This window comes from Rhinoderma darwinii, chromosome 1 (assembly GCF_050947455.1).
Source record: "Rhinoderma darwinii isolate aRhiDar2 chromosome 1, aRhiDar2.hap1, whole genome shotgun sequence".
Lineage (NCBI taxonomy): Eukaryota > Metazoa > Chordata > Amphibia > Anura > Rhinodermatidae > Rhinoderma > Rhinoderma darwinii.
Window position 1 is genome coordinate 174,630,631 of NC_134687.1, and position 20,824 is coordinate 174,651,454.

A 20,824-nucleotide genomic window follows, 5' to 3' on the forward strand; every position below is an offset into this window, starting at 1 on the left:
CTATGAATATTTTAAAACATAAAAACTTTACTATATCCTAAACTGCACCATTAGTTATAGGAAGATGTATTCTCCCGAGCAGGTCCACTCTGCAAAATTCACTATATGAAATAGCCAATTGTCATAAGAATATTGATGCATGCATCCATACTATTTATATCAAAACTTCCAGATCTGTTCCAGCAGGATTAATAAGCGGTAATAGACATTGACCATCACCCGTTAGATATCAAATGGATTATGTGCTGATGCAAAACACAATAAGTATACATTGCTAGCGGTTACTCCACTATAGTATGAAAACTAAACAGTTCCACAGCATCCAAGATTATCTCGATTACAAATTAGAAATGAATTACTAATTTATTTGCATGATTAGCACTGACTTTATCACTGTTTTCTACCTGTAACTAACAAAATTCATAAGTTAATATTTCATTCAAAAGTTTAAACATGACAGTCAATTAGTCCTGCTGGAACACAATAAATATAGCTATAGACAAGCAAAATAAACCAAAATGAAAATGACTACTCATTTAACACTTTTAATAATGTCTTTTAGAAAAATTTAAGTTAAAGGGGTTGTCTGAAAGTATAAAAGTTATGACAAAATGTTATGTTACGCAGCTCACCTCTGTGTTGTGCCCAGAGCTTAAAAGCCGAGCAAATTAATGTGGGTGGGACTAAAGTGTAATTGACAGCTCTGCCCTCCCGTTCTAGTGTGCCACAATCCTGTGTTGGGAGATCACTGCAAACAGCTATTGGCATTGTAAAACATTTTTCACGCACATGCATATACAGTATATATGTTTCTGTATATGTCTTAAGGTAATATTTTACAGTGCTTCAGGCTGCATGTAGTGGTCTATCAACTGGTATATTATATATTAATGTTTATCTTTTTGACTACTGTCTACTGTAAAGACAGTAAACTTTAGTTGCTAGAACCCAGACAATCCCTTTAAGACAAATATGCCTTTGTATAAGTAAGTAATGGTGGTTTTACAAGACAAGATTTCCTGGCACCAATCAACAATATAGCGCAATGATTGGTGCTCATTTAGCTCTGTTTACATGGAGCAACGGTCGGCAATGTATGGAGATGTGCAGCCGACAAACGAACATCTTTTTGGCCACATAAAAGATGTGATTAGCCCATGAAGGAGCGTTTGCTTGTTAGTCATCTGATTGCTGCCCTGTGTACGCAGGGCAATAATCAGAAATGAGCATTCGTACAAACCCTCGTTTGCCCAATCATTGGCCCATGTATAAGGGCTATCCCATGTATAAGGGCCTTTAGGGTTATTGAGAAAGTCATTACCTTGGATATACGTTGTAGGATAATGTTCTGAAAAAAAATTGTATATGGGCTATCAACTTGAAATTATATATAAATAAACACCTTAAGTGTTGACTTGCGACTGTTATAGACTGGGTTTTTAGAGTTTGAAAATGGCAACAGGCAGTTTTACTTTTAAAAAACTTAATATTGGGAGCTATATTTTCTGATCAACATGTTTTTAGAAGTTAAAACAAAAAACAGTAGAAAATGTTGAGGAATGTAGATTAATAATTCTGCTTTGATGCAAACCTAGAGCCATGTAATTAAAATCGGAGAAGTATTTATAAAAAAGTAAAACTGTGTTCTTTTTGCAGCCATAATGGTTTATAAGATGTTTAAAATATATCCACTGTACAGTCAGCCTGGTGCAATACCCATATGTCACCACCTAAAAACCATAGTTATTTTCATTTCAGGAAGAGCACATCTAACTAGCTATAATTATATAAATATGGTGGTAAGGGTAATTAAAAATAAAAAAAAACAACTGTCACATTTAACTATAGACAAAAATGCCCAAAAAGGACAACTACTCTTAAATCAGACATTTGTACCATTAAATAAATATATTTATAATGTTAAATATTATTCAAAATAATCTTTAAAGTGATGTCTGCATAAAATGTTATTTTCATCAATTGTCAAAAATTCAATAGATTATAAACAGTGTTCCCAAAAACTCGTATTACCCCTAAGTGTTGGGACACAAAAAGTTAATTTTTTACTGTTGTCTATTTGGTCTAGGTTAGCATCAAAGAATATTTTAAGAAACATTCCTATTGACTTCAATTAGTGGGCTATTAAAAAATAAATTAAAAAAATACCCATAGTATATACAAAATAGCTATGCAATGAAGGATATAGTAGGTTATATAGTAGGTTCTTACATTTGTGATCACAAAATGTTGTGAATTGTAAATTAGTTTGTAACAGAATGTATATAAAAGACACAATTAAAATTGACTATTTAAAAGTGTACTTTTTCTTTCATTTTTAAAATGTGTTTAATTTATGTATACTCATTAAATGGTATTTATCTTTCAAGGCATTAAGTATTCATAAAGACGCACATAATAGCACCGACTGATCTAAATGTCCAAATATTTTAAGTGTTTCTTTTAAAATTATGATCTGTGTATCTACATTACTTCAGTACACTGGAGGTTATTATTAAGCTATTATAGCGTAGGTAACAAAAGTTGCAATTCCAGTATCGTTTAGCACGTTAAGAAGTCAGCACCGCAAGGTCTTTATAAGATTCCTGATGTTGTAATACTACAGCAAATTTATCTCTGGCTCCTACCTAGACATTTTATTATATAAAAGTGGTCACAGATGTACAATGTTGTATGGTCAAAGATAGAAAATAAAAATTTTCTTCATCCAATAAACCTGTTTTGATATCTGTTGAACACCATTGCATAGGGTGATTGTATTCTCTTCTTTGACATATTCTGTGACCGGTTAGTCAAAGAAGAGAAATATGATGGTGAAGATACCTTTTCTTGATTTTGCTGGTATTCTTTCCCATAGATCACATTTGTGTTTAGTCAAATACTATCCCCCTCTCAGTCACAGCATTCCAGACAACCACATGAAAAAGCTTATCAGAAAATGGTGCACCAATCTGATGTATGTGAGGTAACCCAACAGACTATATGTATCTGTTGTAAGGACCTGTAACCCGTGTTAAGGCGTATGGAGATGTGGTGACTTGTGTGTTTGTGGTCATTGACATTGTCTTCTGTGTGAGTGATTTGATGAAACGTAGATAAGTTGGTTCAGCAGGCTCGTGCATTGGTTCAACAGGTTCTCGTTTAGCCTTTTTATTGTAAGATTTTGGAGCAACATAATCTGGACCATACCTTTCACAGTCCTCTTCTTTTTCCCTGGCTTTGCCTGCCATTTTAGCTTCCCACAATGCTAAGCCATGCTTTGGCTCGTTCATGCTTTTATGTTGATAAAACACTAGTGATATCCTAGTAGGGTGATTCCTATTTGGATTTTTTAAAGGGGTTGTAGCGTGGAGCTCACGCTTTGCACATTCAATGAGGATTGAGCCATGAGTTGGGGCCACTGCCACTCCTCCTATTTCAGGATCTAGAAAGCTTTGCTCACTGTCTGACCACACTTCTTCTGGGTCTTCTTGGACAGTTGCTGAGGCCTGTGGTAGCTTTTCCTGAACATTAGCACCATTATCTCTACTGAGACCTCCTATAGTAGTTCTGTCATGATTAAGACCTGGAAGCATTTCGGGTATCCCATTCATTACATGTGAGTGCATGTCACTGTTTTTACCATGGAGGTGCGGAGGGCCAGCTCTGCCTCCCATGGATGCATTGCTTTCATGAGCCCGGAAGGAGTGTGGAAGAGGGTAATCACCATTCTTATTCAGAGAACTGTAGTCCGAATTACCAAGGTTAGGTTTTGCCTTTGAGACAGATTCCAATAAGTGATTATCTCCTTGTTGCACAGGGTAACAGTTAAATGATCCCATGGGGTTAGAGTTTGGTGTGAGATTGCAGTTATTAAAATCCTCAATTTGCGCGCTTTGGTTTACATAATTCATGTATTTATGACCATAGGCCTTACTATTAGCAAACCTCTGCTGGTACAATGACTGAACTGGAGGCAGACTAAGATTAGCCACTGGATCTTGGTTTTTAAACCTGTAAAGCATATGTTGTGGATGTGAAGGATAATGACTGAGATATGGAGGACAGTTATCCATTGGAACATTTCCATTACATGGATATGGGGGGCACACACTACTTTGATTTAAGGATCCTTGGTAAGGGTTCACTGGAGTGGAGGCACAGGAAACTGCTGAGTTTGGAGGTGCATGAAAAAGATCCATGTGATTAGAGCCAGAAAAATTGGAGGAGGCGTTTTGATAAGGGTCGGCCAGGTTAGGAATTCTTGCATAATGGTTATTTGGATCTGCTGTAGGAAATGAATTCATGGGGTTTGTGTGACCAACGTTAGGAATGGAGCCTGGTTGAATGCCTTGTCCCGAAAGTCGTAAAAGTTCTGCAATTAAGTAATACATAAAGATAAGTAGATAAAAATAAATGAATATTTTCAATGTACATAATTAGATATAAACAATTTTAATTACTTTTCTCATCTTGTTCCAAATTTTTTGAGTGATGAGGTAATTTTCAAATTTTACTTTCTAAATTTTTATGCCACTCACTGTGCAGTTTAAATGACATGTCAACTTTATTATACAGGTCGCAGCAAATGCAGTGATGTCATATATGTGGTTTTTGTTAACACTTTTGCAAAATGAAACCACTTTTTAGGGAATAACATTTTTTATTTAATTTTTTTACAGTGAACATTTAAAAAAATAAAATACACGGAATTAAACCCTGTGCCGTGTCATCCACTGGATGTACCAATACATCCTACTTCATTAGAAGACCGCAATTAGGACATAAATATAGACCCATTTGCGGGTAGGGGTTAAACATTACTGGAATCTACCATTATTTTATTAACTATAATACATGGTTATATAATAGATATGCAATAAATATTACATCCTAGAATAGAATGCAGCTATGCATGGCTTTCAACACAACCCAAATATATATCATCTGGAATTTATAGTTTTTTCATGTGTCCTGTGATAACCCAACTACAAGCTATGTAGTTTCTGGAATGAGTGTTTTCCTTACCTGCAAGCTGTTTATCCTGGTTAGCCAATTCAGAATGTGCATTCTTGTAACGGGAAGATTTCTCTTTTTCACTTTTGTTTGAGCCATTTTCTGCATTTGCTGAGTGTTTTTCTGCTGCTGCTTTCTTGGCTTCCATCTTTTTTTGCCGACAAGTTTTTACAGGCTCTGCCAGCATTCTTACTTGCCTGCGAAAAGAAGTCAGAACCTGGATAGCACCTGTTCTTTTCTTCTCCTCCTGCGCCTCTGTGCTGCCAAACTCATCCACATTGGAGACTTTATATAGAGGTAAAACGTGCAGCTGCTCATCCTTGGGCGTTTTCCCAATTTCACGATTGTCTTCTCTGGTTAAAGTGCAAACCTGAAGGACATTGGCAAAACAAAATTACTAACCTTGTTGGATTATTTGCAGAGTGATTTTTATAAAGAGGCGGAAGGATGCTACTCTATATAATATATTACAAAAAAAAGATTTTGTAAGAAGAATGTCCAGGCAATTAAGCATATGAATGGAGGTTGCTTTACTAATATCTAGAGAGGCAGGATGTGTCAACCATTGTCATACATTATTGTGCCAAGTTTTACCAGCCATTACAGAAGGAACTGGCATTTGACCCTTGGGCCAATTCCCCACCCACTTGTTTGCTAACAATGCAGGTCATCTGAAGAGAGAAGTCTGCCACAAATTGTCACCACCCAGTAGCAAAGGGGACGGAACCAACAGGGCTGGAGCCCATCTGTCCAAGGTCCCTATAGCAGATGCATAGTCTGCCTCTATATTATGTACAACCTTGATGTAACGTCCGCGGTCACTGACCACGAACTCCTTCCATCCAGTCGACGCCCTTCTCAAGAGATGTCTGAACATACGGCCGTCCTGCTCCACAGTGACCACCAGGGTGCGCTCACTAGCTCAGTCCAGATTTAAGATGCCAGAGCGCACGCATGTTGGTGATTGAGCTAATTGCTCTAGAGCACCCTGGGCTATAAGAAGGTCCCAGCCCCATCCTCCCATGCCTGAGCTTTGTTGTCGTATTCCACGTCTGTCTTGTAAATGGTCCCCTAGTGTTTCCTGCTCCCAGTGATCCCTGTTCCTGTAACCTGTATCCTAGTGCCATTCTTAGCTGTAGCTGTGCTGTATACCACGCCAGTCCTGCTTCTCCACACCAGACGTCTACCTGCTTCCTAGTTCCTGCCAAGCCTGCCTTGCTACTGTCCGAGCTGCCACATGTACCCTATATAAACTATAGACTGACATGCGCCCTGTTGAGGGTCCACGAACCCTACGTGACACTTGATGTCAACCATACAATTGACCGCCAACATCTTTTGCCAAAATTTTCTGCCACATATATACGCATGATAATTTTTAGAATGTCTGAATCTCTAGAAAAATTCTACACACTAAAGGGGGAATTTATGACTTTTTTACACCAGTTTGCACACATGGTTACAAAAGCAGGCACCACCATTCAAGCTGTTTTTGGATAACTTTTCTGAATAAAATGGATTGTACAGAGATCTCGATACGATAGGAGGCGCTTATTGAATCCTTATTTGACACATGGGTCAGTTTTATATCAATTCTCTCGCAACAGGTTAGGGAAGCACTACAAAATAGTTTCAAGACCACTGTCTGGTAGCAGGAAAGGGTATCGATGGGATCTCCACCATTATGATAATAATACATACAAAGAACGTAAAAGCAGGGAGTGGTCATTTGAAACCTGGATGGCAGGACCACGGTTCTCGAACTTCACTACTCCTGAACAGTCTAAAAATCCTGCAAGGGAATAGGGTGCACAAAGATAAGTGATTGGCGGTGCCATGGGGAGCATGGCTGGCTCTGAGTTCCTCCTAGGATCTCCTATTTCTACTTATTCAAAGTACTTTATGAAACTTAAATTCATGTTTTTATTGTTGTTTTTTTATTATTGTGTTACTGTTTTCTTTATTATACGATCTATCAAAATTATAGCGGCGATGTTAGGTACTTATCTAATGATTCTGTGGACACATTTATGTATTACTAGAATGTATATACAAAACCTGATGCGACTACTGCTATTACATCGCTTCTAGATAATGAAACATTTTATCTGTTTAATGTTTTTGTTAGATTGAGAAATTTGCGAAAATTGCAATAAAAATATGAAAAAAAAACAAGGAAACTGATTATAGCACAATTCTACCCCAGCTCACAGGTTGCGTAGATTTGATTTTCTGGCGCACGGCGTGCGCCTCTTACTGAATTAGGCGCATCTTACTTCAGAGTGTTTTAGATTAAGACTGGGGTATAAAAGTGTCTATTAGATTGGAGGCCTTTCCATGTGAAGATCCAACATATGGCCTTCATCCATCATTTATCCACTTTTTTACAATTAAATTAGAATCTGCCTTACCAGTGTGCTGCCATTTTGCATATTGTGCAGATCTCTGTGAGAATGCGCGCAAAAGTCCAAGCAAGCAGTAACTCCTGAGAAAGGGCGACCTTCTTTGATGCCAAGTCGGCAATCTGGGGCTCTGTGCTCATGCTCAACCTACAAGGCAATGAGAGAAAAAGTACAGGCTACTAGAGAGACAACAACATCCTTCTGAATTAGAGAGCCTATTATAGCTAATATATTACTAGTCCAGTATTCTACTATCAATTTGTATTGTCCGTTAGTTATATGTGCCCAGATTTGTGTTTCTAGTTAAATGTATAGCTAGAATATAAGAAAATGAGTGAATTTGAGTTCTTATCTTCGTTTCAATGATTTTTATTACGTTTTTGCATAGAACATGAACTTTAACAAATAAAAGAAATGTAAATATTCACAATCTGGTACAGGTCATAAATCAGGTACAAGTCATACTTCAGGTAGTGACATGTTATTCTAGTTACAATGTAAGCATATCATGACCCTTGTGTGTAGCTGGTTGAAAATCTTAGAAAATATACATGAACAGCAGTAGAAACAGAACAAATCAAAAGCCAGCAGTACATATCTAGGTGATAAGGCCATTAAAGGATATAATAAAAGGTCTTGAGTTCTTATCTTAATTAATTAACTCATTTATGATAAAATATTAAATACCTGGTTATTATAGGCATCTGGTGCAAGCTTCTTGTAGATTGGGCCCATCATTGTTGATAAGCGCTGGAGACTGTCTTCCAACTTCTCTTCCTAAATTAGATGACATACAATGAATAAATCCTGTCTTTAACCTTTCAAAATAAATTTTTCCAAGACATGACTACACAAATGGGAAAATGTTTATGTAATATTCCAAGCTATACACATGCGTGGATGGATAAATATCTAATTATTGGGGGCGTGGACTGACCAGCGATGTGAGCACACGCAATCTCGGCTGAGCTCCGGCTGTCCAGACTCCTTACCGATATCCTGCTACCTTCTCTACGCCTAACTTCGCTTTGCACACTACGCCTGAAGTACTTACCAGTCCTGGTCCTTGTCTCCGCGCATGAAAATTGTGAAAATTGGCCCATCGCAGTCGACATTAGTCCTGGAGCGCTTTGCGCGCCAACCCGCCCAAAATGGCGTCGGCATATCGCCTGCTGCATTGTAGGCTGCTTCCTCGAAACTTCTTCTGCCGCCGGAAATCGAAATGGAACATGAGCTGACTCTCCAACAAGTCTCTGCCAAGCTTCTACGGGCCATAACTGACTGCCAAGCTACCCTGACGGGGAAAATTGAGGAGGTGAAAGTTGACCTAGGTTTCCTCCGACATAAATTTCAGGCCCTCAGGGACCGCGTGTCGGATGCGGAGGGGCGCATCTCGGAAGTGAAGGACCGCATACCTCCTATTGCTGCCAAAGTGGATTCCCTGGCTGCAGTGGCAGCGGCCTGGCAGTCCAAGGCAGATGATTTGGGGAACAAACTGCGCTGCAACAATGTCAGAATAATCGGGCTACCCGAAAATGTGGAGGGCCAGCGCCCAAAGAAATTTGCTGAACACTGGCTCAGGGAGGAATTTGGTGAAGCGCCATTATCATCTGCCTTTGTGAGCTCACCGGGTCCCCATGAGACCTCTTCCTCATAGAGCGCCACCATGGCACTTCCTCTTGTGCCTCCTCAACTGCCGAGACCGCGACCAGATTCTCTCTCTGGCGAGACAGAAAGGCCCCATTACGGTTGATGGAACCTGAGTCTCCTTCTTCCCCGACTTTTCAGTCGATCTGCAAAAGAAAAAGGCTACATTCATCGCTGTAAAGAAACGTCTTCGTAAGAATGAAATATCCTACTCCATGGCGTTTCCGGCTCGGCTTCGAATAGTTTGGGAGAATCAAGTACGCTTTTTTGAGTCTCCTGTTGATGACATTGAGGTCGTGATGCTGATTAATGTGCTGTTTCTTCTATCCTGTCACAAACTCTTGCCAAAAGTCTCCTAATACATACCTGGCGGACTTGTCGACATGCTTCCAGTTCTATGTGGAGGACCATTATATGCTGGTGACAGCCGGACGACTGGCCTAATGCTCCATGGCTGCTAGTTAGTGTAACCCATTTTTCTTGTTTGGGATCCAAACCTGCCATGTTGGAGTATAGTGTAGGTGGTATCGGGGGAGTGGGAAACATGTACGGGACTTGTTGGCCTAAGGCCTTGTTATCTGACTTCCTTTTCACGAATAGCTACTGTTCTCTGCCCTTCGGGCTAATATCTCAGGTTTATATATGGGGTACAATGTTCTATTTTTTACCTGCATTATGGTTAGTCTCTGATCTTCTACATTCAGCATTTATGTGTGTGAAGTGTAATACTAGCTTTGGTAGGTGCTCCTGTTTAATTATTGCACTGTGCGCTGATTATAGCTAATGTAATGCTCAAATGTCTCGTGTGGAACGTAAGGGGTATGAATGATCCGCTAAAAAGAAATGTGGTATTTTCCTTCAGTCAAAACTACAACCCTGATATAGTCTGCCTCCTAGAGACGCATCTCATGCCTCAGCAACACATTGACCTCAGGCACAGGTGGGTAGGGTGGATGCACCATGCATCAAACTCCAGATACTCCAGGAGTGTGTCTATTCTTGTACGCAGAGGTTTGGGGTGGAGGATGTGAGAGCGATCCCAGAGGGGAGCTTTATATTTCTAGCGTGTACGATTGATAATTGCAAAGTTTTACTTTTAATTATTTATAATCCACCTCCTGCGGACACTGGGATCCTGAAACGGGCCTTCCCTTTTCTTTAGATTACCCTGATTATATGGTGGCGTGCGCTGGGGACTTTAATTTAGTCATGAACACTTCCCTTGATCGCCTCTCCCGCTCTCCGGCTCCTCCTTCTTACTTTCCTGAGTCGGTGGATCGAGAGGACCGGCTGGGTTGATGTTGTTTAAGTCCGGACACTAGATGTTACACATGTTACTCACCTTCCCATGCTTCACTGTCCGGAATTGATAACACTTTTCTCTCCCCCCGTGCAATGTTGTGTCTGTCTGATGTCCAATTGCTCCCTAGGGGCATTTTTCGTCACTTCCCAACTGCTGATTTTACAGGTGGTTTCTCCCATTTCACCCCCGCCGTGGCGCATACATCCTTTCTGGCTGACTCAGTTTCCTGAACCTGATAGGATTCATGACCAATTGTCTACTTTTTTCTCATCTAACCAAGATGAGGCGTCCTCCCCTAGCACATGGGATGTGGCTAAAGCATATCTGAGAGAATGTCTCAAATCCTGTTACTTTCGTAAAAAAACATACTGTTGCTGCTGAAGAGGATCTATGTAAAGCGGTGGGTAGAGCTGAGGCACATTTTATTTCAGATCCGTCTGCATTTAATTTGGCATCTTGGTGTTCTCTACAGAGATCTTATACACAGTTGTTGGCAGTTAAGAAAAAGCGGAGGTTTTTTTCGGAAGCAGAGGGGATTTGAATTGGGGAATCAGTCAGCTAAATTGCTTGCGTTTCTAGCTAGGGTCCACTCGGGTCCTCTGGCCATCATATCTGTACGGAACTCACAATGTTTCCAAGAATTCTACTCCTCCCTATATACCTCCAGACTACACAAATCTGACTTTGAAATAAGACACTATTTAACCCCTTAAGGACGCAGCCACTTTTGGACCAAATGACACAGCCTCATATTTTAAATCTGACGTGTGTTACTATATGTGGTAATAACTTGGGATTGCTTTTACCTATCCAAGCAATTCTGAGATTGTTTTCTCGTGACATATTGTACTTTATGTTAGTGAAAAAATGTGGTCGATATATTCAATATTTTTGTGTGAAAAACACCAAAATTTAGAGAAAATTTGCAATAAATTAGCATTTTCTAAATTTAAATGTATCGGCTTGTAAAACAGATAGTTATACCACACAAAATAGTTACTAGCTAACATTTCCCACATGTCTACTGTAGATTGGCATTATTTTTTGAACATACTTTTATTTTTCTAGTACGTTACAAGGCTTATAAGTTTAGCAGCATTTTCTCATATTTTCAAGAAAAATTCAGAAGCCTATTTTTTTAGGGAACAGTTCAGATCTGAAGTGGCTTTGAGGGCCTTATATATTAGGAACCCCCCCAAATCACCCCATTTTAAAAACTGCACCCCTTAAAGTATTCAAAACAGCATTTAGAAAGTTTCTTAACCCTTTATGCGTTTCACAGGAATGAAAGCAAAGTTGGAAGGGAAATTTGCAAATTTAATTTTTTTTTTGCAGAAATTCCATTTTAATCAATTTTTCCAGTAATACTGAAGGTTTTTTTTACCAGAGAAACACAACTGGATATTTATTGCCCTGATTCTGCAGTTTTTTTAAATATCTGACATGTGGCCCTAGTTTGCAATGGACTGAAACAAAAGCCCCAGAAGCAAAGGAGCACCTAGTGCATTTTAGGGCCTTCCTTATCTTAAATTATATTTCAGGCACCATGTCAGGTTAGAAGAGGTCTTGTGGTGCAAAAACAAAGGAAACACCCCGAAAAGACCCCATTTTGGAAACTACACCCCTTGATGAATTCATTTAGGGATGTAGGGGGCATTTTGACCATACAGGTATTTCATAGATTTCATTAGAATTGGGCAGTGAAAATGAAAAGTATTATTATTTTTCAATAAGATGTAGCTTTACCTCAGAATCTTTACTTTTTTCAACAAATAAATGAGGAAAAGCCCCCCAACATTTGTAAAGCAAGTTCTCCAGAGTACGGAAATACCCAACATGTAGTCATAAACTGCTGTTTCGGCAAGCGTCAGGACTCAGAAGGGAAGGCACACCATTTGGCTTTTTGAGTACAGATTTTGCTGGATAGATTTCTCTGCACCATGTTGCATTTATAAAGCTCCTAAGGTACCAGTACAGTGGAAACTCCCCAAAAGTGACTCAATTTTGGAAAATACACCCCTAGAGGAATTAATCTACGGGTGTAGTGAGCATTTTAACCCCATAGGAGTTTCATAGATTTCATTAGAATTGGGCAGTGAAAATGAAAAATTAATTTTTTTTCCACTAATACGTAGCTTTAGGTCAAAATGTTTCATTTTCTCATTAAATAAAGGAGAAAAAGCACCCCAACATTTGTAAAGCAACTTCTCCAGAGTACGTAAATACCCCATATGTGGTAATAAATCACTGTATGAATACACATCAGGGCTCAGAAGGGAAGGAGCGCCATTTGGCTTTTGGAGAGCAGATTTTGCTGGATTGGTTTTTCTGCACCATGTCGCTTTTGCAAAGCCCCTTAGGTACCAGTACAGTGGAAACTACCCAAAGTGACTCCATTTGGTAAACTACACCCATTGGGGAATTAATCTAGGGGTGTAGTGAGCATTTTGACCCCACAGGTGTCTTATAGATTTTATTAGAAATGGGCAGTGAAAATGAAACATTACATTATTTTCCAATAAGACGTAGCATTAGTTCAAAAGTTTTCATTTTCTTAACAAATAAAGTAGAAAAAGCCCCCCAACATTTGTAAAGCAACTTCTCCCGAGTACGAAATACCCCATATGTGGTCATAAACTGCTGTTTGGATACACGGCAGGATACAAGGGAACGAGCGCCATTTGGCAGTTGGAGCACAGATTTTGCAGGATTGATTCCTGGGCGCCATGTTGCATTTACAAAGCCCCTGAGGTACCAGTACAGTAAGAACCCCTGAAATGTGACTCCATTTGGTAAACTACACCCCTTGAGGAATTAATCTAGGGGTATAGTGAGCATTTTGACCCCACAGGTTTTTGCTGAATTTATTAGAATTACAAGGACTATAGGAGAAAAGCACGTCAACGTTCGTAAAACATTCTCTCCAGAGTAAGGCAACACCCCACACGTGGTCATAAACTGCTATTTGGGCACACAGCAAGGCTCTAAAGGGAAGGAGCGCCATTTAGTATTTGGAGTGGAGATTTTACGAGATTCGTTTTTGACACCATGTTGCATTGAGCTATAGTATTATAGTATATTTGGAAACTAGATCCCTCAAAGAATTTATTTAGGGGTGTAGTGAGCATTTTGACCCCACAAGTGTTTTGCAAAAATGTTTACACATTAGATGTTACAGATTGAAAATTGCAGTTTTCCACAGATATGCCATTTCAGTGCCCAATGTTTTGTGCCCAGCTTGTACCACCGTAGACACACACCCCATAAATTGTTAAGCGGGTTCTCCAGAATACAGTAATACCCCATATGTGGTCATAAATTGCCGTTTGGGCACACTGCCAGGCTCAGTTGGATCACCATTTGGCTTTTGAAGCACAGATTTTGCTTGGTGTTTTAGTGGTATTTCAGCTTATAATGCGGGAGCATATGTGTAATGGACGTGGCTGTAGGCTGTCGGCTCCAATCCCCTCCTGACAGCCGCAGCCATGTGTCGGCAAGCGCTGGCCCCAGCCTCCTCAGGAGTCGCCAGCACTCGCTTCCACTCACCTCAGCCGGATCTGGATCCGCTGCTAATTTCATCCGTAGAGACCTGGTGGATCCTCTGCAATTACCCACCACCCCTCTGGAGAACCCGTTGACAGTAGCTTCAGTGAATGGACTACCTCTGCCAGACCCAGTTATAGCTGTGACCAAGCTGCTGAGGCTTCAAGTGGGAGCCCTTCACTCCGAACTTCTGCCTTTCTATGTGCTATCCAAAGCTGTTAACCCTGTGTTGCTGGGCCTGCCTTGGCTCCGACTGCATGTTCCAGTCCTGTATTGGAATTCTGGAGAGGTTCTCCAGTGGGGCCCTGAGTGTCAAGGTCGTTGCCCGGTGCAGATTCGTTCGGCTCAGCCTTCGCTGCCTCAGTCATTGGCAGGATTGCCGAGTCATTATGCTGCATTTTCGGATGTCTTCAGCAAGAGGAAGGCGGAGACATTGCCTCTACATCGGGCATATGACTGCCCTATCGAGCTGATTCCTGCTGCATCCCTTCCCCGTGGTAGGGTATATTCTAGACATAAAAAAACTATAAACATATGGTATCGACCCACAAAATAAAGTGAATATGTCATTTATAGCGCACGGTGAACTCTGTAAAAAAAATAGAATAAAAAACAATAGTAGAATTGCTGTTTTTTAGTCACCACGCCTCTTAGAAATAGAATAAAAACTGATCAAAAAGTCGCATTCACCCCATGAAAACTACAAGGAATTCCTCAAGGGGTCTAGTTTCCAAAATAGGGTCACTTTTGGGGGGTTTCCACTGTTTTGGCAATACAAGACCTCTATAAACCGGACATGGTGCGTAATAAAAAGGAGGCCTCAAAATCCACTAGGTGCTCCTTTGCTTCTGAGGCCGGGGCTTCAGGCCATTACCGCACTAGGGCCACATGTGGGATATTTCTCAAAACTGCAGAATCTGGGCAATAAGTATTGGCTTGCGTTTCTCTGGTAAAACCTTCTGTTTTACAGAAAAAAATGGAATAAAAAGGATTTTCTGACAAAAAAAGGAAATATGTAAATTTCACCTCTACTTTAAATTCACGTGAAACACCTAGAGGGTTAATAAACTTTCTAAATGCTGTTGTGAATACTTTGAGGGTCTAGTTTCTAAAATTGGGTGTTTTATTGGGGTTTCTAATATATAGGCCCCTCAAAGCAACTTCAGAACTGAACTGGAACCTAAAAAAATAAATAAATTAGGCAATACTTCGCTTCTTACATTATACTGATAATGAGCAGCGCCCACCCCGAGATGACCCCAGTTTTGACCGTTTGTATAAACGGAGACCCCTATTAGACCATTTCAGTGCCCGGTTTTCCCAAGCATACACCCCCGAGAATTATATTTCTATTCATGAGTCCTTGGTACATTTTAAACGGGGGCTTCAATTCCGCCAGTACCTGACGAGTAAGAGGGAAAGGTATGGCATGAAGATCTATAAGCTGTGCGAGAGTGCATCAGGGTATACTTACAAATTTAGGATATATGAATGGAAGGACACCAGTAGAGATGAGCGAACCGGGACAACTGAACCCGGTTTCGGTCCGAACATCGCGAAAAGTTGGGTTTGCAGCGAATCCGAACTTCACCGGGTTCGGCCGAACACGTTTTGACCGAACCCGGGTGGGCAAAAAAAACATTACAAAAATATTATATATAATAATATATTATACTAATCGGCAGCCACTTGTCTCTATCAATCACTGATAGAGAAAAGAGGCTGCTGATTAAAAATAAAAAGCATTTCATACGTACCCGGTCGTTTTCTGGTGACGAGTCCCTCCGACCTTCTTTCCTGACGCGGCAGCCTGTGATTGGCTGCAGAGGCCGCGGCAGGCTGTGATTGGCTGCAGTGGCCGCGGCAGCCTGTGATTGGCTGCAGAGGCCGCGGCAGCCTGTGATTGGCTGCAGCGGCTGCCTGTGATTGGCTGCAGAGGCCGCAGCTGCCTGTGATTGGCTGCAGAGGCGGTCACGTGACGTGCGTGACCGCCACTACAGCCTGTGATTGGCTGCAGCGGCGACATGGATGAAACGTCATCGCTGGAGGCCGGACAGGAGGAATGTAAGTATTTTTTTTATTACATTAAAATTGTATTTTCCGCGCGCCGAGCATGGTACTGTCAAGGTTGCTGAAAGAGTTAGTGCAGCCCATTAACTCTTTCAGCACCCTGGACAGTACCATGCTCGGCGCACGGAAATTACAGGTTCGGTCAGAACTAGTTCGGTCCGAATCAAACTTTTTCGTGAAATTCGGCGAACCAGCCGAACCGAACTTTTCATAAGTTCGCTCATCTCTAGAGACCAGTATTACCAGTATTCAGACCCCAGACTGCCCCCCCTTACTCTGAGTTAATGCAAAAAATGTGTGGGATTTGGTGCACCCACTGCTGGACCAGGGTTACCACCTCTACCTGGATAATTTTTATACCAGCGTCTCACTCTTCAAGTGCCTCGCTTCCAGAAGTGTTACGGCATGCGGCCCTGCTAGAAGAAATCTGAGAGGCCTCCCTAAGACTCTGCTTGGGCAAACACTCAGAAGGGGTGAGAGCAGGGCACAATCCAGCAGCAACATATTGTGTGTCAAGTACAAGGACAAGAGAGATGTCCTTGTATTGACAACAATACATGGCCACACCAGTAACCATGTACATGTACGAGGTACCATTGTAGAGACCCCCAAACCAGACTGCATCCTGGACTACAATATGTACATGGGAGGGGTGTACTTGTCAGATCAAGTCCTGAAGCCCTACAGTGCCATGCGGTGTGGTATAAGAAGCCGGCCGTGCACATCATACAGATGGCATTGTACAATGCGTACACGCTAAGTCGATGTGCAGGCCAAAGGGGAACTTTCCTGGAATTTCAAGAAGTGGTTATCAAGAACCTAATCTATAGGGACCAAGAAGGGGGGACACCGAGTACTTCTGGAAGCGAGGCCACACGCATCGTAACAGGGCAACACTTTCCAGGAGAAGTTCCCCAAACTGGAAAGAAGGGAAAAAGTCAAAAGAGGTGCAAAGTCTGCTATAAGAGGGGAATAAGGAAGGACACAATTTATCAATGTGATACGTGTCCCGAAAATGTAGAGCTCTGTATGAAAGAGTTTTAAAATGTATCATACATCCCTTGATTTTTAATCTACCCCAGTTTTACTTACCCTGATGCACTCCGCACAGCTTATCCCCCTCATCTTTCCCTCCTGAGCCCTGCTGTGTGCCAAGGCAGCTGTTAACAGCCACATTGAGGGTATTGCCATACCCGGGAGAACCCACATTACAGTTTATGGGGTGTATGTCTCTGGTCAAAATACTCACTACACCTCTAGATGAATGCCTTAAGGGGTGTCGTTTTTAAAATGGGGTCACTTCTCGGGGGTTTCAACTGTACTGGTACCTCAGGGGCACCTGCATACACGACTTTGCACATATTAAAAGACAAGGATGACTACCACAGTGTGGAAGAAAAAGAGACCAGACACATGTATATACTGGGGCTAGTATTGTACTATATGCATGAAATGGATGGTACAAAAGTGCATAAATAAATAAATAGATGAGTTACTAGCACCTGGAAACCATCAGAAGGTATATATTTGTCAAAAGGATAAACCCCCGGACGAAGGCGTTATTCGCCGAAACGCGCGTCGGGTGTGACACCAGACAACAGTTTGATACTGTATGGGTAAGCTACTTTCATCCAGCTTATTAAACCGAAAAGAAAAATCTCGACATAATAATATTATATCAAAATACTGTCGGCGACAAGGTGTGCATCGGGAACTTGGAGATCAGCTGTCCCCGACAGCTGACACTCCAGTATTGCCGATCAGCGGCTCATCGCCGCTGATTTTGGCAATTAACCCGTTACATGTGGGGCTCGATTGCGATCTCCGCATGTAGGGGGTTTGTAGCACATCAGCAGCCCCCATGCAATCGTGGGGGCTACTGATGCTTGTTATGGCATCCGGAGGCCAGGCAACGGCCTCCGGGAATGCCATGTATGGAAGCCTATGAGGATCAGCCTCTGACTGGCCCTCGTAGACTAACTGTCAGAGTGACTGTGACGTCACACTGACAGTTGAAATACGTTACACTACCTAGGTAGTGTAATGTATTCTAGCAGCGATCAAAGCTGCAGGTCAAAAAAAAAAAGTGTAAAAAGTAAAAAAAATAGTTAATAAACAAAAAAATAAAGTGTCAAAATTAAAAAAAAAGTTCATAAAAATGTTTTATAAAAGTGTAAAAATAAAAGGTTTTGTTTTCCTGTAATAAGTCATTTATTATAGGGAAAAAATGAAAACGTTACAAAAAAAAGTGCACAAATTTGGTATCACCGTGTTCGTAACGACCCAAGCTATGAAACTATAATGTTAATTTTTCCGCACAATGAACGCTGCAAACAAAATAAACGGAAAACTGTGAGCATCGCTATTTTTTGGTCACCACCCCTCCCAAGATATAAAATAAAAAGTGATCAAAAAGTTGCATTTACCCCAAAATAGTACCAATAAAAACTACAACCCGTCCCACAAAGAACAAGACCTCCGACCGGCAGAATAAAGTAAAACGTAATTTATTGCGCACGGTGAACGCTGTAAGAAATAAAGAATTTAAAGCGCCAAAATCTCTGTTTTTTGGTCACTTTAGCTCTAAAAAAGATCCTGTGGGGTCAAAATGCTCACTATACCCCTAGAAAAATTCCTTGAGGGGTGTAGATTCCAAAATGGGGTCACTTTTGGGGGTTTCCACTGCTTTGGTCCCACCGAGACGTTGCAAACCCGACATGGCACTGAAAACCAATCCAGCAAAATCCGCGCTCCAAAAGGCGCTCCTTCCCTCCTGAGCCTTGCTGTGGGTCCAAACAACAGTTTATGACCACATATTGGGTATTGCCGTAATCGGGAGAAATTGCTTTACAAATGTTGGGGTGCTTTTTCTCCTTTATTCCTTGTAAAAATGAAAAAATTCTATGTTTCCACCGAAAAATAGGTGATTTTCATCTTCACAGACTAATTCCACAAAATTCTGCAAAAAAATCAACTGTGGGGTTAAAATGCTAACTATACCCCTAGAAAAATGCCTTGAGGGGTGTCGTTTCCAAAATGGGGTCACTTTTTGGGGGTTTCGACTGTTTAGGTACCATAAGACCTCTTGAAACCTGACATGGTGTCTAAAATATATTCCTAAAAAAAGGAGGGCCCAAAATCCACTAGGTGCTCCTTTGTTTCTGAGGCCTGTGTTTCAGTCCATTAGGACACTAGGGCCACATGTTGGATATTTCTAAAATCTGCAGAATCTGGGCAATAAATTTAGAGTTGTGTTTCTCTGGAAAAATCTTCTGTGTTACAGATTTTTTTTTATTACAAATGAATTTTGGCAAAAAAAATGAAATTTGTAAATTTCACCTCTACTTTGCCTTAATTCCTGTTAAACGCCTAAAGGGTTAAAATACTTTCTGAATGTGGTTTTGAATACCTTGAGGGGTGCAGTTTTCAAAATGGGGTGATTTATGGGGGATGTTAACTAGTAACTATTTTGTGTGGTATTACTATCTGTTTTACAAGCAAATACATTTAAATTTAGAAAAATGCAAATTTTTGCAAATGTTTGCTAAAATTTGAAGTTTTTCACAAATAAATATTGAATTTATCGACCAAATTTTTTCACTAACATAAAGTACAATATGTCACGAGAAAACATTCTCAGAATCGCTTGGATAGGTAAAAGCAGTCCGGAGTTATTACCACATAAAATGACACGTCAGATTTGAAAAAATCATCTGTGTCCACAATACCAAAACAAGCTGTGTCCTAAAGGGGTTAATATGTGAGCAGTCATATTTATTTTTGTCTTGTTATGTATCAATAAAAATTTAATTTTTTTATCATTGTTCGGTTTTTATATGTAGTTGTTCTAATGTATTGCATGAGTCACCGCTAGTGTTACTAGTAGTCATGGGCATCCATTGTGTTTTATGCGCTCCCCCCCATATACAATATACTATTTGAAACAATATATTTTGTATGATTCTAAAGGGTTATTTAGGTTGTCCTCCGCATTGGTTGTATACATGACTTCGCACCAGAAAATCCCCAGTAGGCCAAATGGTGGCCCTCTCGTTCTGAGCCCTCCCATGGGCCCAAACGGACGTTTATCACCACAAATGGGGTATTGCTGCACTCAGGACAAATTGGGCAACGAAATGGGGTATTTTATTTCTTGTGAAAATAAGACATTTTGAGCCAAAACTACATCTTATTGGAAAAAATGTTAAAAAAATGTAATTCACAGCCCAATTCAAATAAATTCTGTAAAAAAAACTGTGGGGTCTAAATGGTCACTACACCCATAAATGAATTCCTTGAGGGGTCTAGTTTCCAAAATGAGATAACTTCTGGTGGGTTTCCATTGCTTTGATACCTCTGGGGTTCTGCAAATGCGACATGGCACCCGAAAAACCTATCCAGCAAAATCTGCACTCCAAAGAACACACCGCGCTCCTTCCCTTCTGAGGCCTCCCATGGGCCCAAATGGCAGTTTATCACCACAAATGAGGTATTGCTGCACTCAGGACAAATTGGGCAACGAAATGGGCTATTTTATTCCTTGTGAAAATAAGAAATTTTGAGCCAAAACGACATCTTATTGGAATTTTTTTAATTTTTTTTAATTCACAGCCCAATTCAAAGAAATGTGAAAAAACTGTGGGGTCTAAATGGTCACAACACCCATAAATGAATTCCTTGAGGGGTGTAGTTTCAAAAATGGGGTCACTTCTGGTGGGTTTCCATTGCTTTGATACCTCTGGGGTTCTGCAAATGTGACATGGCACCCGAAAAACCTATCCAGCAAAATCTGCACTCCAAAGAACACACAGCGCTCCTTCCCTTCTGAGGTCTCCCATGGGCCCAA

The 20,824-nt window shown here is 40.7% G+C and overlaps 1 protein-coding gene across 1 annotated transcript in view; it reads right to left on the reverse strand.

The window, feature by feature from the left end:
* Positions 1-2,366: 2,366 nt before the first annotated feature.
* TET2 (tet methylcytosine dioxygenase 2) overlaps positions 2,367-20,824 on the reverse strand; it is a 106,718-nt gene continuing 88,260 nt past the window's right edge. The window contains exons 7-10 of the mRNA XM_075860607.1: positions 8,103-8,192; positions 7,425-7,562; positions 5,026-5,383; positions 2,367-4,372 (exon numbers count right to left, since the gene is read on the reverse strand). Of these exons, the coding sequence (XP_075716722.1) occupies positions 2,997-4,372; positions 5,026-5,383; positions 7,425-7,562; positions 8,103-8,192 (1,962 nt within the window). The 3' untranslated portion in view covers positions 2,367-2,996. The remainder of the gene's footprint in view (positions 4,373-5,025; positions 5,384-7,424; positions 7,563-8,102; positions 8,193-20,824) is intronic.